Here is a 21,047-nt window from a genome sequence, read left to right on the forward strand (position 1 = left end):
AAAGGTAAAATATGATGTTTGAAGAACTGTCTTTTCAGAAATTCACTCTTTTGTAGCGGCCGCCTTGGACTAACTCCACATCACAAGTGATTTGATCTTTATTCATAATAAGAAGACACAAAGAAAGAGAATTCAGCTTCTCTTAGCTTCTATTAACTGAACTGCTTTTAGTCCCACATCAGACATCTTTGGGACTGAAAGAGAAGAGACTGAATGACCCGGCTTCCTCTTGAAAAGGATTCAAACTGCTGCAGTGCCCTTGAGCAAGACACAAAACCCCTTGCAGCTCTGCTATCACTCCTCTGTACACTGTAAAAAACTTTTGTAGAAAATACAGTAAAACACTGTCAAATTACATCAGAAATACGGCGTAAAAATAAAAACTGAATATCACCGTAGTAGACGGTTTTAATTACCGTTAATTTAAGGAATAGTGCCATTTTTTTCATGTAAAATGAAAAGAGAAATACCATAATGTCACAAAGTCCCTAAAAATTAAGGTACTTTTCAGTCTAAATTAAAGTTTTTGCTAATATTTACATTTAAATTTACAGTTGAAAACCCACTCACTGTATTTTTTTATAGTGAAGTTCTGGCAACCACAGTTGCCGGTATTTTACCGTAAATTAAAGTGATTTTTTTTTACAGTGTAGCTGAAATCTCCCAGTAGGGCGTGCAACTGAAAGAGGAACTATATTTCCATGTTCTGCACCAAGAGGAAAACCATGCAAATGTGTTTCCGTGTCGTCACACAACACCTTGATTAACTCGCTCACACTCAACCTGTTCCCATCACTCAGCGCTGCGGTTTGTTTTGATTCACAGTCAGATTAATCAGTTTACTTTTACTGAACTTTAATTATGAAGCCCGCTGCCGACAGAGTGCCAGGCCGTGGAAAACATATGACATAACATCTCTTTAAACACATGACTCATAAGAAAACATCCTATGGCTCAGTGTGACTGTGTGTTTTGGCAGCAGCGGGCATGGCGGCGGCCATGTTTGATCAGGACTTTTCCCAGGGCGGTTCTCCTCGTAGCGTGTTCTCACATGTTGGCCGGCAGGAAACATGTGGTTTCATTTAGGTGAGTGGTAACAGCATGTTAGAGGGATTACCAGGACTATAAGGTGAACACACACATAAAGACATGCAGGCGTGCAACCTCATGACCTTTTACCTTTGCCTTAGTTCACACAGCCTCTGGGCTCCCACAATGCATTGCTGCACCTGGAGAGAAGCCTGCAGGAAGTATTTCATGCATGCATGTGTCCACACATGCGCACACCAGGTTATAAGCACAGATGGTGCAACATTCAACATCCTTCTAATCTCTCTTATTATTATTATTATCAGTGATATTATGATCTGATCTCCTCTGGGACGACACAGAGCCGGTTGAAAAAACAAGAAAAGAGGAGAGAAAGGAGTAGAATAACCGCCCGTCCTGCTGTTTATGGGAAAGGAAACATTCTTTCTCTATATCTGCAGCACAGGGGACATACTTGACCTAGTCAGTCACCCACACACACACACACACACACACACACACACACACACACACACACACACACATACACACACAGTATAACCCTTATATTGACTCGTTCAGAGGCCCCGCACGGAGAAAGACCAGAGGTGGTGGGCTGGTTCCCACACACACACACATAGACACACACACAGACACACACACACAGACACACACATAGACACACACACAGACACACACAGACACACAGACACACAGACACAGACACAGACACAGACACACACAGACACACACACACACACACACACACACACACACACAGACACAGACACACACAGACACACACATAGACACACACAGACACACACACAGACACACACACACAGACACACACACACACACACACACACACACACACACACACACACAGACACAGACACACACACACACACACACACACACACACACACACACACAGACACACACAGACACACACACACAGACACAGACACACACAGACACACACACACACACACACACACACACACACACACACACAGACACACAGACACACACACACACAAACACAGGCCCTTGCTTTGGGCAAGAGCCTAAAGGCACAATGTGTCATCATTAGTCAGTCAGCATGCTTTGCCTGGATGCTGTTAGTTAAAGAGTGGCTGGTTCAAAACCCGAGGGGCCGAAGAGCGAGGGGCCGAAGAGCGAGGGGCCCGACCCGTTCAGACATCACGGGACAACACAGCTTCTTACACAGAACCCCCTGAAATTAGCATTTCACCAAAAGTAATTTCAAATCAAAATGAAACTTGTTTGTGTTGGGTAATCCGTCTCTTTAAACATTCAGTCTTCTTTATTTTTTTGCAGCATTCTGTGTTATGCAACTGCATAAATATAGGACATGAGGGTGTTTACAGGATCCAGTCAGAACAGGAACCTGTTTTAAACCACATTCACGTAATTGTTTTCATCTGCAGTATGTTTGCTATTTGTTGTCATCTTGATTTTTTTTTTTTTTGCCAGTGCAGAGCTTTTGAATGTGATGCTTTTCAGTTGGGAGCATCCTTGAACCAAGATGAGTTTTTCAAAACAAGGTCCTTGTAAAGAAGTGGAGTATGAGGGACACTTTAGTCAGACGAGACAGGTGGGACCGCTGACCAACATTTACTGGCTGCTGCGCCACTCAGCAGCTTGTTTATCATCTTCTGAAACGCTGAAGTGGTCAGATGAAGGCCGGGGAAGAATTGTGAAAATCTCAGTGTACAAATAATCATTTGGGATGTTATTATTACTCTCCTCAGTAAATACCTCTGGCCTCGGCCCGGGGTGGTAATAAAGCCTTTTAACACGGTTAGCCTTGTTAGCCTTGTGCACTTTACTCACTCCATTTACTTCTCTTAAGTCCAGACTGTTTTTGGGGGATGCAGAATGATTAAAAGATTGTAACACACACAAGATAAAGGCTCAGCTACTCCCATCACTCTCATTATTTTCAGTTCAACACAGGTAACAGATGCTGTGGGACTCTGGGATCCTGTAAAGGGATGAGATATTAGATATTCTGTGTTTAACAGTGTTACTGTTTGGCCAGACACCCATTTTATTTCTTGCTTGATTTCTTTTTAGCTTTTTCTAAATTTTAACTTGCACAAATCATCTCCCACATTCATCAAAAGCAGAAACTCTAATTTGTGAAAAACAAGTGTGTTACAGAGCCACATTTATATATCTGTTGACCCATATACGGGGAAAATCTCCTCACTAATGATGATCTATGACCAGCTGTCTGCAAAAACAGGTCAAGGGGCAAGCTCCCTTTTTATTTGGGTTATTACTGAGTCCAACTGTATTTGCTCTCCTCTGCAAAAACACGATAACTAAAGCAAACAAGCCAATCTTTGCACATCTTATACCTCAGGCTAAAATTAGATTTAAATTGATTTTACACAGGTTTTTTTTTTTTCAAACCCAGGAAACAGTTTTTAATTGTCGTCCTGAGGTGCAGACCTAAAGTGAAGCATCAGTTCATGAGTCAATCTGAGTGGGAGAAAGAGATTACAACCAACAACCTCAGCCCTCAGACAGTATCAGAGAGCAAACCTCGGAGTAAACAACAATCTCTCACATCTATCACTGTCTCACACATACAAACACACACATAAACATGCACACGCAGTACGTTATAATCATCTTCTCCATACACACACACACACACACACACACACACACACGTGCTCTCCCAATAAACAAAAACAGCTGTGAATGAGAACTACTGGGACCAATTAGGCAGTAAACACTGGGCTGGAACTGGTTTACCGCCAACTAATAACATCCACTAACCTCCAGTAATCTCTGCTGGCTGCAGCATGGATCGGCCACCTCCACGCCTCCTCCTGCTTCTACTTCCCTCAATTTCTCCCGTTTTCCTTTCTGCTCTCAAGACCTTTGGAACTCATTAACGCTCCCTCCTGCGTCCCTTTGCCACAGTCGTGTGCCGCTATTTGTCACCAAGGTGAGCACAAATGTTGTGTTTCTCTCACAGAGAGCAGATATGAAGACAAACAGTGCAACCCGCCGGAGTTCCCCCGATAAAACTCAGCTGCACACACACACATGCACACACACTCAACCTCTGACACGTGTAATGGTGTGCGTGGGCAGAGTAATATCATTGAGAATGGGGTAATGTTGCTGTAAGTCTGGATGATGTGTGTGTGTGTGTGTGGGACTCAGTATATCAACCTGAGTAATGTATGCAGGCCGAGCTCTCTACAGCAGACAGGAAGACAGACAGAGGGAAAATATGGAGCTTAGGCATCGTAAACACACTAACACACCATAAATCTTACAGTCAGATTTATGCCTGTAGCACCACAATAACAGTGCTCTCACACTGGCGGCGCATAAGTGCAAGAATATTGTTCAAATCTGCATCATACAGCTTTATAAAATTCTTGGGTGCTAAGCCTAAAGTCAGTGCTTAAGGCAGAAATAAACCCTGCAGCCTTAAGAATGTGAAGCCATGCTGGAGTCTTTGTGTGACAGACAGCGGAGGCTAATGCTAATGTTAGCTCTGTACACTGTAAAAAAAATAATCTGTTAAATTTACGGTAAATTACCGGCAGCTGTGGTTGCCAGAACTTCACCGTAAAAAATACAGTGAGGGGGGTTTTCTACTGTAAATTTAAATATCAGCAAAAACTAATTTAGACTGAATATTCTCGTTATTTTTAAGGTAATTGTGTCATTCATTCACACGTCATGGCAAATCTCCATTAACTTTACATGAAAATGTTATATTTTTATAGCAAAATTGTGCGTTTCCTACAGTTCATGACAGTAAAAGTAAAAATTGTGCTATTCCTTGATTTACGGTAATTAAAAGTGTCTACTACGGTGATACACAATTTTAAATTTTACGCCCCATTCCTGATGCAATTTGACTGTGTTTTACTGTAATTTCTACAAACATTTTTTACAGTGTAGCTTAGCATGTTCACCTGTGTTTATTATAGAGAAGGAGCGTTGAAATCGGATGATAGCGGCTAGATGAAACCACTCAACAAGCTCGCAGCGAGATAAATGATACAGAGACAGATAGAAGAAAAGCTGATCAGTGTAATTAGATGATTTAACAAGTCTGGTGTTTATAAACATTCCCATCATCTTTCATTTCACAGATGCACATTTATACGAGCTCACTCTTAAGCCTCACCAGAGGGATTCTGTGAGATCTAAGCATCATGATAAATAATGACATTTTTCTCTTTCCGTCTGCCTTACTGCTGGGACAAGCCTCATTTATGAACATGCAATTTCCTGCTTGTATCCTGTGTAATTATATCTATACCGTGTATTTTTCTTATTCTCTGGGACAAAGCTAAACACCATGTTAGTATTACAATGATCCTCTGCAATTATCCAATTATGAAGAGTATATAGATAGCTTATTTCTATTTTTGTCTCATTCCTGTAGTGGTTTAATTTTATTTATATTGGTAGTGTTATTTTTTACTTGTTTCTTTTTTTTAAATATATTTTTTATTTATCACATTTATCACTTTTTTCCCTTTGCTTTTTTGACTCTTGGGCTGCAACTGATAACATTCATCTTATGTTAAAAGTGTGCAGCATGTAACACGTAAACATCCTGTTTCGCTGAGTTTTATGCTCACACCACACCAAATACAGCAACACCAGCAAGAAACTGTCTCCATTTTTAACCTCCTTTGACTGTAAAATGATGCCTCACAGCTATATGTCTCTCCTCCTACACAGGAACAGCATTGGCAGAAAGTTATCGTAGAGAATCATTCAATAAAACAGCATTAGAAGACTCAGCTACACTGAGACTGACAGAAATAACTGGATTTATTTTGCACATTGTCTCCCAAACTGAAAAAGCCTTCATGTGGTTATATGCACACACACATTATCACATGCTGACTTTGCATTGGAGTCGGCATCAATGTAAAGTATCTTCTCAATCAGCATCTTCCACCCTGTGTGTGTGTGTGTGTGTGTGTGTGTGTGTGTGTGTGTGTGTGTGTGTGTGTGTTTGTCTTCATATAGTTGTGAGGACCAACCCTTGGCAGAATACCAACATTGTGAGGACATTTGTAGTTGTGAGGACATTTTTTCCAGTCCTCACAAAGAAAATGCTAGGATAGCCTCTAAAGGCCTTAATTAATCATCTGTATGAATTTCAGGGAAGGTCCTAACAGAGATGGTAAACCCTGAAATGTGTGTGTTGGGCTAGGGGAAGTGGTGGTCCTCACAACTATTAAAGACATGTATGTATGTGTATGTGTGTGTGTATGTGTGTGTGTGTGTGTGTGTGTGTGTGTGTGTGAGTGATGGATCATAGTGCTTTGTTCTTCCTCTCCTCCTCAGAGCCGTTCCCTCCTCTCCATCATCTCCTCCTTCTCTTATCTTCTAAGCTCTCCTTTTTATTTTTATTTTATTCTCTCCTCTTGGCCTCGGGTTCTTCTTTCACTTTCCGTGTTCATTCTCCTAATAACTGTTCGTTTCTTCTTCTCCTCCATCTCTTCTTTGTGGCTTCAGGCTAAAAAGAGAAGTGAGGGAAGCAGGAGCCATGTTTCTCCTGCTCATTCTCTCTCTCCACCTCTCGTTTTATACAATATTCTCTAATATGATGCACTGAAAGATTTTACTCAAACATCTTTTAGGTTTTCCCCTGAAAGGAGCAATGTTCATTTTAATAGTATAAGTCATGAGGGAAAATATACATTATTACTATTAAAGTCAAACTGATTTTGTTTATTTAACCCTTAATAGGACACTCATTGAAATACTTGCAAATTCCAAATTTCAACCCTAGAGAATATTGGAGGATATTACATACAGCCAGAATGTGTAAAAAAAAAACATATGAAAATAACATTTTGAGAAAAAAGTTTACGTGATTAAAGTGGCAAATCTACGAGAAAAAATGTGCAGATTTATGAGATTTAAAGTGGTGAATCTGGGAGAGAAAAGTTGCTTTTTCCCCACTTTTTTCGTGCAGATTTGCCACTTTAAATCTCTTAAATCTGCAACTTTTTTCTTGTAGATTTGCCACTTTAATCTAGTAAATTTGCAACTTTTTTCTTGAAATATAACCTGAAGTTACCAAATATAGTTCTTTGCCTGATAAAGGGTTAAAGGATTATGAACTATGATGGTAGTCATGATGTCGCCAGTGTCAAGAGTTAAATATTTTACAGAGCAGTCAAGGGGACAAGTAGATAATAGAAACATTCAAAGGCTTTTCACCAGGCAAAAATGGTAAAATAGATGTAATTATTTTTGTATGTAAAGGCAGCATACATTTGGCTTACAAGGAAAAATATGTATTTTTGATCTTAGGGTGAACTGTCCTTTTAAATTTATTTCTGGTTATTACAATTTTGACTGAATGAGGTCACAAGAACACCAACAACATGAATTGTAATTTCAGTTTGACTTTAAAAATAAGAGACATGAAATAACAAATGCAGGCAGGAAAAAATAGCAAATGTGAAGCTTTGTTTTTTATTTACCGAGTCTATGCACGGGATACATAGAGGAATAGAGGAATGCATCCATATTAATAAGAGAAGACGATGAGAAGGAGAAACAGTTTCACCTTGTGTGTCTGTGTTTATTGACTGTTCTCCCCAGGCAGCGCTGAGCTGCAGGATTATAGAAGCTGTAACGTAGACGCAGCTCATCCTGTTATCACTCCATCAGCATTAACGCTCAACAAACACGTCTGCTTCACTCGCTCTGGGTTCATTTCAGCCCGGCCGTCTGATAAGACTCGCTTATTTGCATGAATGTAGCCGTTTGTTTGGTCCCATGCAGATGAACTCAGATCACACCGGCTGTGTTTACCACGGGGAATCAGTAAATGTACTGTAATACTACACTGTAAAACCTTTTACTGTAAAATTACAGTCAGTGGTGGTTCTAGACCAGTTTTACTGTGGGGGCCAGTGTTTAATCAGAGGGGCACATTAGCACATTAAAAAACTGCAAAGATTATATTTAAGCATTCAAAACCTTTATTTTACCTTATTTAAAAATCTCTTTTAAGTATATTTGGAAGATACAAATACATTAATTGAAACTATGAGACTTACCAAAAAAGAACAGTTATTTTTATACGACAATGATATTTCTCAACTTTGTGCACAATTACTTTTTCTTATTTTGAAAGTGCAGTACATCATAAAAATACAAAAAAACACACAAAAATTACAAAAAACACAAAGAAATCATATATATATATATATATATAAACCGTAAACACAAAAGATTGCATTACAAATGCTAAATGCACAAAGCTAAATTAGAAAAATCTCTGCAAAAAAAGCTGAAAACAGTAAATTCCTGAAAAAAAAATAATAATTTTGATCGTTGGAATGCCTGAGCAATCATGATAACTCCCACAATGCATTGCTTTCACAGCAATATACTGAACAATCATAATACAGCAAGTTACTGCTGTAAATATATATATATATATATATAATATGATATTTTATATAAAAATATGATATTTTCCAAGTCTCTTCTTGTCCATTAACTTAACTAACTCAAGTATATGGTTTATTAAAATTACTGAGGTTACAGTGAAGACAGGGCTTAATTCATAGTAATTGTCTTTCAGACAGTAATATGCTCTATTTACAAAAAATGACTGCATTGTATACTGCAACAATATTGCAACTAGCTTCAGCACTATACTGTGTTTTAGTCTACTGTAAAAATCAATGAAATGCAGGATTTTTACTGTAATTCAGTATGTGGTTTTTAAAGTACTAGATATCAGTAAGGGAACTGTAAAATTAAAATACTGGCAGCAGGGTTGCCAGCATTCTACTGTTCAGTTACCCTTCAGTTAAGGCAGATAAAGCATGTAACATAAAAAATGAACACATTTCTCCTCCTAACACGGACAAGATACCAGATACATTTCATTATGCATACTTTTCAATTTTTAATCAATGGCCACAAACTGTATTATGGCTCCATGCTGCTCAGAGAGAAGCTCTGACATGCTTTTATATGGCCGAGTCAATAATGTGTCAATAATGTCTCCATGCTGCTGATGAGTCATCAGTGATGCTGCAGCTCAGAGCCAATCAGAAACAAGACACCAAGAGAGAGATGATATCAGGAAGCTGTCACAGCGAGTAATGGAAATATATCACCCACTGGGAGAGCAGGGAGGGGTTTACTCCTCTCTCTCCTCCTCTCCTCCTCTCCTCCTCTCCTCCTCTATCTCCTCCTCCTCTCTCTCCTCTCTCTCCTCCTCTCCTCCTCTATCTCCTCCTCCTCTCTCTCCTCTCTCTCCTCCTCTCCTCCTCTATCTCCTCCTCCTCTCTCTCCTCTCTCTCCTCCTCTCCTCCTCTATCTCCTCCTCCTCTCTCTCCTCTCTCTCCTCCTCTCCTCCTCTATCTCCTCCTCCTCTCTCTCCTCCTCTCCTCCTCTATCTCCTCCTCTATCTCCTCCTCCTCTCTCTCCTCTCTCTCCTCCTCTCCTTCTCTCTCTCCTCCTCTCCTCCTCTATCTCCTCCTCCTCTCTCTCCTCTCTCTCCTCCTCTCCTCCTCTATCTCCTCCTCCTCTCTCTCCTCTCTCTCCTCCTCTCCTCCTCTATCTCCTCCTCCTCTCTCTCCTCTCTCTCCTCTCTCTCCTCCTCTCCTCCTCTCCTCCTCTCCTCCTCTCTCTCCTCCTCTCCTCCTCTATCTCCTCCTCCTGTCTCTCTGGCTCTTTGGTCATCTCTTTGTCGCTCTTCTTACTGTCTGAATTGTGTTTTTTCTGATCTAAAGCTGCGAGCGGATTGGACTGAAAGCTTTATTGTCCGTTTGAGGCTGCAGACACATTGCGGGTCACAGCAGCGTCCCAGTGGAAATCATATACATGTTGAGCATTTATGGTTTGCTTCATTTATTCTGCATGCAAAAAAAAAAAACCTATTTATTCTCCTTGGCGTTCAGTCCCAGCGAGGCAAGAATCCTTGGCTTTCTTTTTTACCCTTTTATTTGTCTTTTTTTTTATCTCTAACTCCTTTTTAAGGATTACTGGCTCTTCTTATGGGTTAAGGTTAATTCAGATCAGTAGACTGTGTGGCGGAAGTAAAGTTTTTTATTAATAACCAGCACAAAAGTTGTTTTTCTTTATCTATATTTCGAACTATTCAATCACCATACACATGCAAAATACTTACTTGTGATTGGCTAGTAAAAACCGTTTGGGTGTCGGGTTTAACTGGCCTAGATCTGTGTGTTATGTACAGGATATTATCTAACAATAACAGCCATTATTGACCATGTTGCATATTATGTTGCCGAAGATTATGTTTTCTTCAGTATGTGTGAAGGTTTTGGGCTATAAGTGTAATAATAGACTCTGAGGTGTCTTCAGAAATAATGCTCTCTGTGGTGGAAAATGCCAATGACCTTATTTTCATATATCAGAATACTTTGTCACTGCTTCCAGATATACCTTTAATTGTAACACGGTCACAATAAATGGCCTGTTGGGTCTTAAATGTATCTTCCCGGGTGCTTTAACCTTTAAGAGATAAATGACCTATTCTGCAGACTCTGCATTACTATTCCTCACTAAATACTGTCTGTGGCCAATGATGACTGATTGCTCTGCCTGTGTGGTGGTTTGGGACCTGGCAGCAGTGTATTACACTGTGATGAAGACAGTATATACAATAGATTAGATAAGATGAAAGTTAAATGGTCCCCTGGTGGATCTGAGTCACTCCAGTGGAAAATAGTAATATGATAGAATATCCACACAGCAAGAGAGCAAATGGAGTTTATTAAACATAATGCAACCAACAATTACAGCAGTAAACTGTGATGAGTGTGAATTACAGTGTGCACGAGTGTGTGATTATTGTGCTTACAGTACAGTGGACCTGCAATCACACCGCTCTGCAGCTTCCACTGTAACATCAGAGGGAAAACACATGGATCTGATTGGCCGAGGAGGAGAGAAAGCTCCCAACACATTTATGCTGCTGGTGTGTGTGTGTTGATATACACTGCAAAAAAGCCAACTTGTATTTTTTGGCCTTAAACAGTGATTTAAGTTGGTAAAACTTGGAAATATAAATTATTGACATTTAGGGCAATAATGTAAGTTAGCACAACAAAGGAAGCCAGTTGTCTGCTCAAAAACAAGTTGGTGAGTTGTTGTTACTTATATCTTTAAGTTGGGGTTCACAACAAGGGACAATAGTTCTGATAACTCTTATTTCTTTGTTGGGAAATGCGGAAAAAGCGGTGAAATTCATTAGTGAAAGCTAGCGGCTAACTGATGCTAGCGGCTAACTGATGCTAGCGGCGCTGCTTGTTACAGCTACAAGAGTAGCCATTAGCGTATCAATGCTAACTCTAAATTGTGGTCGCAACATTAGCTGACATTTCATAGCGGCGTTACAATCGTGCCAATTCAGCACATTGCAGAAGTTAGCAGAAGTAAGGATTAAAAGTTATTACAATGTAAAATTATAAGTTAGTACAACTAACAGTTGAGTTGACAAAAATCTGAATTCAGAGTTGAGGAAACTCAAAAACAAAACTTAAAATATTTAGTTTAATTGTCCAACTTAAAATTTGATCGAAGTTTGTTGCCTTGAAATTTTGAGTTCACCCAACTTTTCTTTTTTTGCAGAGTAGGGGCTCCGTCCCTGTTATTCACACATTCAGTATCTCTGTATCTTCCTCGCTCGCTGCTCAGAGGTACATGAAAGTATGGAGAGCAGGAGAAGCAGAGGGAAGCAGGGCTCAGCCTCTGGGGAGAGAAGAGAGTAAGGAAAGGTGTGAGAAATGTGGAGAATTTGATAAGGAGAAGCAGGAAGGAAGGAGGGTTTCTATAAATGAGTCACCCAACAATAACATGTCTGCATTTTGAAGCATGAAACAGAATATTTTCAACTATTAATCACATAATAGAGCTAAAGAGTGTTTAAAAGCAACGTGATCACCAAACTTAATCACTATTCCACATCATTCATTCACATTGATTGTTATCTCCACACTGTAACAAACTGCTGTAAGAAAACAGACAAATTGTGACAGTAGCATACTGTTTTCCATTAAAAAGGTATTATACTGTAGAAAACAATGCATTCTGGGCAATATTTGTAGGTAGCTTGTCGTTTTAAAATATAAGTCTCTTCTTGTCCACATTTTAATGGCTGTATTTTACTCACTAACTCATTCAGTATATGGTTTATTAAAATGACTAAGGTTACAGTGAAGACAGAGCTTAATTGCTATCAGACAGTAATAACCCTGCTGCCAGTATTCTACAGTTAATTTACAAGACTATTGTTTACAGTGCATCAGTGTTTCTTTCTGTCTGCAGCTCCTCTTGCATACTCCTGGACCCATCAGCTTTATATTATTTGTGCATATTTATGTATGCTGTATGCTCAAGAACCTGTTGTTGTTGCAGTGATTAACAATTTCTGACAAAAACTCAAAATCACATAGCAACAGGCAGACTTAAAGCATGCCTTACCTATAGTTTGGTCACATTTTGGCCTTTTGTTGCTGAAAACATGATACCCATTGAAAGGTTTGGTCTCATTTTGACCCAGAACATCTGTAGATGAAGTCATAAACAGATAACAGTAAGCAGGAACATGAGATGTGAGAGATTTATTTATTTTTTTAATCTTTTCTTTTCAATCTTTTCATACCTTGTGGAGGTTTGAACTTTTCTAGTTGTTCATAAGAACAGTTTCTTGTTGGGAACTGGACTTAATTTGTTCAAGCAACAACCTGTCCCATTGACGTCCTTTTCAGTTGAAATAAAAGCTGTAGTCGCAGTCGTTTGTGCTAGCTAAATTATTTTCATGATCAAAGGAATATGTCGACTTCTCTTGCACAGATCTTACTCACATTTTTCAGAGTTTCTAATCCCGACTTGGGACTTCCAAGTGGTGGAAACAGCATAATCAGACATTATGTCACATAAAGAAGCAGTGTGTTTCCACGGGTGCTTCTCCAATTAGCTCCAATGTTGTCAACTGACCTATCAGAAGCTTCCAAAGCCATGACATCATCATCTGGGCTGTCCCAAATTGTGTAAAGGCATCTTAGTGTATATAAACTTGTGATTATGAAGAAATAATAATAAAAAAAACTCTAGAAAATTGTTTCTCTCACTATTCTGGTATTTAGAAAATAGAATTAATTTTGGCAAATGTAACTGACCAAAAACAGGAAAAGTTTAGTCTGATTTAAGGAAAAAAAAGGTTCTGTGTGTTTTATACAGTGCATGTAAACTTCTGGCTTCAACTGTAAATGGTTAAACAAACAAGTGAACCTCACCTCTGAATGCAGAAACTCTTAACACCCTGACAACATGAACACACCCTGCCACATCTCAAACAGAGCTTTGTTTCCCTCCATCACTATTCTACTGTACAAACACTCAGTTCTTGTTTCTGTATTGGATTTCAACAAACTTTCCACACGTCCAGGACTTAATTTCTATTTTTATCTGCCTATTTCTGATGTAGGCCAAATCTAAATGTGACATTGTACTTGGTGAGTACAACACAATGTCACAGATTTTTTATTACAGAACTCTGATTTCTCTGATAAAAAGAGTGTTGCAGTGTAAACTGTAAACTGGGACCAGAGACATGCATGGTAGAATAAAGTTACTGTATTGTTTACTTTGCTTGATGTTTTTGATTTGTTGACGTCAGAGTTTGTTGGACAGATCCCTACTCTTCCTACCTCGTGTTAAATTTCAGCCACTAACTCAAAATGTAGGTTTTGCTCTTGGACAAACACCAGCAACAACACAGCTACACATACATGCCCTTTTGTAACTTTCCTTTCTCCCTTTATTAATATACACAGAAGCCATAATGCACATGTGTGTGCTTCCATCACATGCATGCCGGTTTGTATATCCACACTGCAAAAAAAGAAAAGTTGGGTGAACTCAAAATTTCAAGGCAACAAACTTCAATAAAATTTTAAGTTGGACAATTAAACTAAATATTTAAGTTTTGTTTTTGAGTTTGCTCAACTCTGAATTCAGATTTTTGTCAACTCAACTGTAAGTTGTACTAACTTATAATTTTACATTGTAATAACTTTTAATCCTTACTTCTGCTAACTTCTGCAATGTGCTGAATTGGCACGATTGTAACGCCGCTATGAAATGTTAGCTAATGTTGCAACCACAATTTTGAGTTAGCATTGATACGCTAATGGCTACTCTTGTAGCTGTAACAAGCAGCGCCGCTAGCATCAGTTAGCCGCTAGCATCAGTTAGCCGCTAGCTTTCGCTAATGACAGAATTTCCCAACAAAGAAATAAGAGTTATCAGAACTATTGTCCCTTGTTGTGAACCCCAACTTAAAGATATAAGTAACAACAACTCACCAACTTGTTTTTGAGCAGACAACTGGCTTCCTTTGTTGTGCTAACTTACATTATTGCCCTAAATGTCAATAATTTATATTTCCAAGTTTTACCAACTTAAATCACTGTTTTAGGCCAAAAAACACAAGTCGACTGTTTTGCAGTGTACCATATGTTGCTGCCAGATTATCTATCTTCATGCATGTAGGAACACACACAGATCTGATCCCTACAGGCTCCACTCGTTTCCCTTCTATCCTCTTCTCTTTCTTCTCCCCTGGTATGGCTATCCATCATGTCTCTCTCTCCTTCATGGGTGTCCAGCTCCTGCCCAGTTTTCCAGTCATTACTGGGCTGTTTTCACCCTAAAGGACCCCAGGGACCACCAACAATGGTCTAGTCCTGACTGGGGGCCTTGGGGAACCAGAAAATGGCCATAGTTCCTCAAAACATGAGCCTCCCAGGTTTAAAATAACCTTCAAAATAGACTTACTTTTCTCTGAGACATTCAGACCAAAGTACCTGCAGATTGTATCATTACAGAGGTCTGGGTGACTCTTATTCATGTGAATTTTAAAATATAGGTGCAATCATAGAAGGGTTTTTCTTTTCCATGATTTGAATTTGCGGTATCACTTAACTTAAACTCCCCCTATTTAGCATTTATATAAACATTTAATATAAGGTTTATGTCACACTGTAATGTTGTAGGAAGATATGAGTGTTTCAACAACTGAAACACCTTCTGTTGGCATGCAGAATAAACAGTAAGAAAGACAATATATGTCATCATATGAGAAGTTGTTATTACTTTAACCCTTTACCAGGCAAAGAACCGTATTTGGTAACTTCAGCGGATATCCAAAATAAAAAATAAAAACATTTAGAGAAAAAAAATTACTAGATTAAAATGGCAGATCTAGAAGAAAAAAAGTTGCAAATTTAAGAGAAAGAAGTGGGAAAAAAAGCAACTTTTTTCTCGCAGATTTGCCACTTTAATCTAGTAAATCTGCTATTTTTTTCTCGACCCCATTTTGATATCCACTGAAGTTACCAAATATAGTTCTTTGCCTGATAAAGGGTTAAAATGCTGCACATTAGGGTTGGAAATCAATTTTATTATTCAAAATTATGATTCCAGTACCAATACCAGTACCCTTAAGTCAATTCCAATGCCAATGGAGTACTTCATGAGATACTCATCATCTGAATAGAAGCATTCAGTTACACCACTCCTCCCTAAACAATATTCTGATATTTACACAAATGCATTGCACGCTTAACCGCCATCACCATGAAATGCTCAGACTGTTGGGTCGTAGCTGCTGCAGTCGTGGACCAATCACATGTTGCAATAAACTGAAGAGTGTTGCAGAGATTGGCTACAAGCAGAACCACTGGAGAGGTTTAAATACTAGATGGTTCTGGGTTATTTCTGGTGATACCTTAAAGTATTAAGTACAGATACCAATCCCTACTGTATATTAATGTATGTATATATGTGCACATTGGGGTTTATGTAAACAGAATTCCAACAAATGAATCAGCAGTTTCGATGGTAACGTGAGAAATTAATTTGAAAACTATGAATTAAAATGGGGACATGTGATGCATGTGATTTGTACCTTTAAAGATGTGAATTGATGATTGGAATGTAGAACACACTTTTAGTTTAGTTTTAGTTTAATGGCCTGGTTTCTTTTGAATATGTTGATTGGCCGTTTGAATAGGAGCTGACAGGCTCACTTGTTGAGCGCAGAGAAAATCGTTGGACCAGAACGGCAGCAATGGTTTGAGAAAAACACTCTGCTGTCGGCCATCTTTTCTATTTCACGGACAGGAAGCTATAGATTTCCCCTGACAGCTCCCACAAACCTGACACACTTCTGGAATCTGAACACACGGCGTGATATACCGACTGAGACATCGCTTCATGTGTGGAGCAGAAATGTCTGCAGAGAGTGTAACTTTCCATCTTGGATTTCACCTTGTGTCAATGTTTCAATAAATAAAACTGCTTTTTTTCTTCTTCTCTTCCTTACTTCTCCCCTACATCTCAATCCTTTGACCCACATATGCCCTACTTCTAACTCACCATCTTCTGATTTTCCATGCTTTTCATTGCTACAAACTCATATTCCTTTTTAAAATCCATTATTCCTTAAACCTTAAACTTATCTCTCTAATTCTCTTACTGCTTATATCCTCTACCTTTCTTCTTTACCTTTGACCTCCTATACTGCTTCACTGTATCCCTCCACCTTTCTCCGGCCATATTTTCCCCTCTCTTCCTCTCAACACTTGATTACCTCCTGCCCACTCTTCATCATTCCCATAATTCCTACATCCACTCCCACCTCTTTCTTACTCATCCATCTTTCTCCTCCCTCTGTGTTATGGTCCAGTCTAGGGGCCTAGAGCACAACATGAAAAGGCCCCATCTTCCCCATCTCCCAAGTAGCCACAAACAAAGATAAGTTTGAAGAAGAGGGTAAATATTTATTTACAAAGAGAACTTAAGTAAATACAAATATTCTTCAACTTAGGGGTGGACTAAAGCCAAAATAACAAACAATACAATCCTGTCTTAAAAATAAGAAATTTACCTGAAAAACCAAAAGATACAAAATCTTACCTCCCTACCTACTTAAACAAGAGAAAACGAGAAACAAAACCTGGCAACCCACCCTTACTGCTCAAAACAAGGGAATTAAGTCCAAAACCACAAGTTAACTCAAAAGGTGTGAACCGGTTGGGAGAAGAGGAGGATGAGGCAAAAGCCTGCTGCCACCGACGGCCGCCATCTTGGCTCCATTTAAACCAGGTGGTTCCGGCTGCAGCCAATCACAGCCCAGGCGTGGAACCTCTCCACCAATCACAGCGCGGCTATGGCACACTCCAATCTGCATATAAAAAAGGAAAACTAAAACACAGGGAACACATACAAATGCAGTTTGCTAAACAATAACTACAATATGACCACAGTCATAACAGTCTGTCCATCCACCTTTCTTTTCATTGCTCTCCAGAACCATGAGAGGGAAACAGCTCTCCACTGTGCAGCCCAGTATGGCCACTCTGAGGTGGTTTCAGTGCTGCTGCAGGAGCTGACTGACCCCACCATGAGGAACAGCCAGCAGGAAACACCTCTGGACCTGGCAGCGCTCTATGGACGCCTACAGGTCAGTGACAATGACAACAAACTGTATTTTTAAGGTGTATATTTTACACTACAAAGGTTTAGAAGTTGAGTTTTGTTGAGTTGGAATTTCCCATCATCAAGTCTACTTCTCGGTATAGACAGCTATTGGACGTCTAGGTATAGATAGCTATTGAAGGTCTAGGTATAGATAGCTATTGAAGGTCTAGGTATAGATAGCTATTGGATGTCTAGGTATAGATAGCTATTGGATGTCTAGGTATAGATAGCTATTGAAGGTCTAGGTATAGATAGCTATTGGATGTCTAGGTATAGATAGCTATTGGATGTCTAGGTATAGATAGCCATTGGACGTCTAGGTATAGATAGCTATTGAAGGTCTAGGTATAGATAGCTATTGGATGTCTAGGTATAGATAGCTATTGGATGTCTAGGTATAGATAGCTATTGGATGTCTAGGTATAGATAGCTTTTGGACGTCTAGGTATAGATAGCTATTGGACGTCTAGCTATAGATAGCTATTGGACGTCTAGCTATAGATAGCTATTGGACGTCTAGCTATAGATAGCTATTGGAAGTCTAGGTATAATAGCTATTGGAGGTCTACATCTAAAAGGCTTTTGGTTGTCTACATGTATAGACAGCTATTGAAGGTCTACATCGAGTAGGTTATTGGATGTCTAGATGTATAGATGGCTATTGGATGTCTAGCTATAGATAGCTATTGGACGTCTAGGTATAGATAGCTATTGGACGTCTAGGTATAGATAGCTATTGGATGTTTACATCTAGAAGGCTATTGGGCATTTACATGTATAGACAGGTATAGACAGCTATTGGACGTCTAGGTATAAATGGCTATTGAAGGTCTAAATCAAGAACGCTATTGGCCTCTACATCTAGGTATAGACGGCTATTGAACATCTAGATATAAATAGCTATTGGATGTTTACATCTAGAAGGCTATTGGGCATTTGCATGTATAGACAGGTACAGATGGCTATTGGACGTCTACATCTAGGTATATTGTTTATTGTTATTGTTAAATAAGGTATATACAGGTTCTAGGTATAGACACTAAGGTTATTGGATGTCTAGGTATAGACAGCTATTGGAGGTCTACATCTAGGTTTATACAGCTTGTAAGTATAGACACTAAGGTTATTGGATGTCTAGGTATAGATGGCTGTTCCCTATTGGATGTCAACGTCTGAAATTACCTTTTTGTTATTACAGAGAAAGTAAATACCGTTGGTGACCTGTACCCGACCCTAACGAGCATGCATGAGATTCATGTTTTCTGAACTGGCAGTCGTTGTTGATTCTTTTAAACATGGTGGATATATGATGAAAACCAAACTTCCTCAAACACTCACTGTGCTAGGCAGGCAGGTGAACATTTTTAGATCACCGACTTTACTCTTTTGTCAAAAATGTGACAAGAAGTACACACACACACACATAAGTGCAGCTTCACAGCGAGAGGCGTACGCCACAAGTGCTGCTGATGTTCAAATGCAATCACACATTCTCTCTGCTAAGGTAGTGAGTAATTGCAGTCAAGCCATACAGGTTTGTCTGAGTGTGAATGAATAATTTATAAAGGCAGCGGTATTTCTCTCTCGCTCTCTCTCTCTGCATAATAATGAAGGGAAATCCCTGTGGTGGAAGCTGCTGCTGCATGGAAATGTAACTAACACAGGGCAAAAGTTTAGTATATACACACATACAGCACACACACAAAGACACATGAAAGGAGGAAGCTTTCGAGAAAACTGTGTGCTGAGTTATTAAAGGAATCATCGACGATCAAACAGGAGGGAGGCTCCACTACTACAACTCCAACCTTCTGCTACGCTCAATGATTGACAGCTCTTTGAATACAAGAACTTTAATACAAAACAAAGAAGTGAACAGATCTACAGTATATTTAAATTCATGATCGCTTGGAAAGAAATGCAGATTTACCCCTTAGTTACAGTAAAATGACAACTTTTGTCATATTTGGGTAAAACTGTCATGATATCCCAACACAAGGCCAATAATCTGGAGAAAAATCAGGATTTATAGTCTAGACAGATTTCAGAATAAAGGCCCTCTATAAGAAGTGAGGAGCATTTATGGTACAAGTCAGGAACCGGCCTACTTTACATATCTCAAGGGTGCGGAGTCCAAAAAAAATGGTTCCCAAGCGAAATTGTGAGTTTTTGACCTTCTAATTTGTATCAAATGGCCACCAAATTGCCCATCTTGCACAGTCGTTGGACCATTTCCCCTTAGTTTTTTTGTAAGTAGGCAATCAAAGATGAGGAAATTAAGTGTCTGAATCTATAGTCTAGGGTCAGAGCAAGGATATAGTGGAGGCTCAGTGTCTTTTTTATATATATATATATATATATATATATGCAAAATACCAACTGGAACATTTAAAAGTGATATTGATTGAATATTTATGTCAGCCTTAAAAAAAAAGGACACAAATAATATTTAATTTCACCTTAAAAGTTGGTATTTTGCATATATATATATATAGATAAAAAAGCCACTGAGCCTCCACTATATCCTTGCTCTGACTCTAGACTATAGATCCAGAAACTTAATTTCCTCATCTTTGATTGCCTACTTACAAAAAAACTAAGGGGAAATGGTCCAACGACCAACGGCTGCCGTTTTGATATGCAAATGAGAAGGTCAAAAACTCAAAATTTCGCTTGGGAACCATTTTTTTTTGATTCAGCACCCTTGAAATAAGTAAAGTAGGCCGGTTCCCGACTTGTACCCATAAACGCTCCTCAATTTCACTTTTTGGACAATCCCGTCTAGACTAATAAATATGGAATGTCTTTCGTCAATCCTGCTTTTTAACGCTTTATTATTCAATTAACTAAAGGAAAATTTAAATGGATTATTGACTGGCTTCTCTTTGATTCTCAACAACGAAACATTGATTGATTGATTGATTGTCTTTATTTCGAACATGCAAGCAAGTAAAAAAACAACAACAAAAAAACAAGTTTAAATATTAATAGATGAATAAATAAGAAAACAAAACAAAAAAAGCAAAAAAAAAAATTGAGAAAACAGACACTTTCTGCAAGCTCGAAAGGGAGTAGGAAGAAGTAGAAAACTTATCGAGTGCTACCCCTTAACAGGTCTCTATATCTATATACATATATATATATATATATGAATAATCAATATAGTCACATACAAATATTATAAACAATTATATATATATATATATATACTATAAACAATTTATATTACATTGTAAATACCTATACATGTATATTGTAAATTACTATATAAATATAGATATTAAACAACGAAACATTTACTTTCTTATAAAACATTTACTTTCTTATAAAAACTTTGTTTTTACTGTGATTTTTTCCCCTCCAAAGTTACAAAAAAAGTATATTAGAAGAATAGAAGAATATTCATTTTGATTACTTATTTTGCAAAGAAATGTATACTTTTATTT

The 21,047-nt window shown here is 38.6% G+C and overlaps 1 protein-coding gene across 1 annotated transcript in view; it reads left to right on the top strand.

The window, feature by feature from the left end:
• Positions 1-21,047, top strand: part of LOC131960515 (ankyrin repeat and sterile alpha motif domain-containing protein 1B-like) — a 118,625-nt gene that overhangs the window by 96,918 nt on the left and 660 nt on the right. The window contains exon 4 of the mRNA XM_059325751.1: positions 17,432-17,584. Coding sequence (XP_059181734.1) covers positions 17,432-17,584 — 153 coding nt within the window. The remainder of the gene's footprint in view (positions 1-17,431; positions 17,585-21,047) is intronic.

Source organism: Centropristis striata, chromosome 22 (assembly GCF_030273125.1).
Source record: "Centropristis striata isolate RG_2023a ecotype Rhode Island chromosome 22, C.striata_1.0, whole genome shotgun sequence".
NCBI lineage: Eukaryota > Metazoa > Chordata > Actinopteri > Perciformes > Serranidae > Centropristis > Centropristis striata.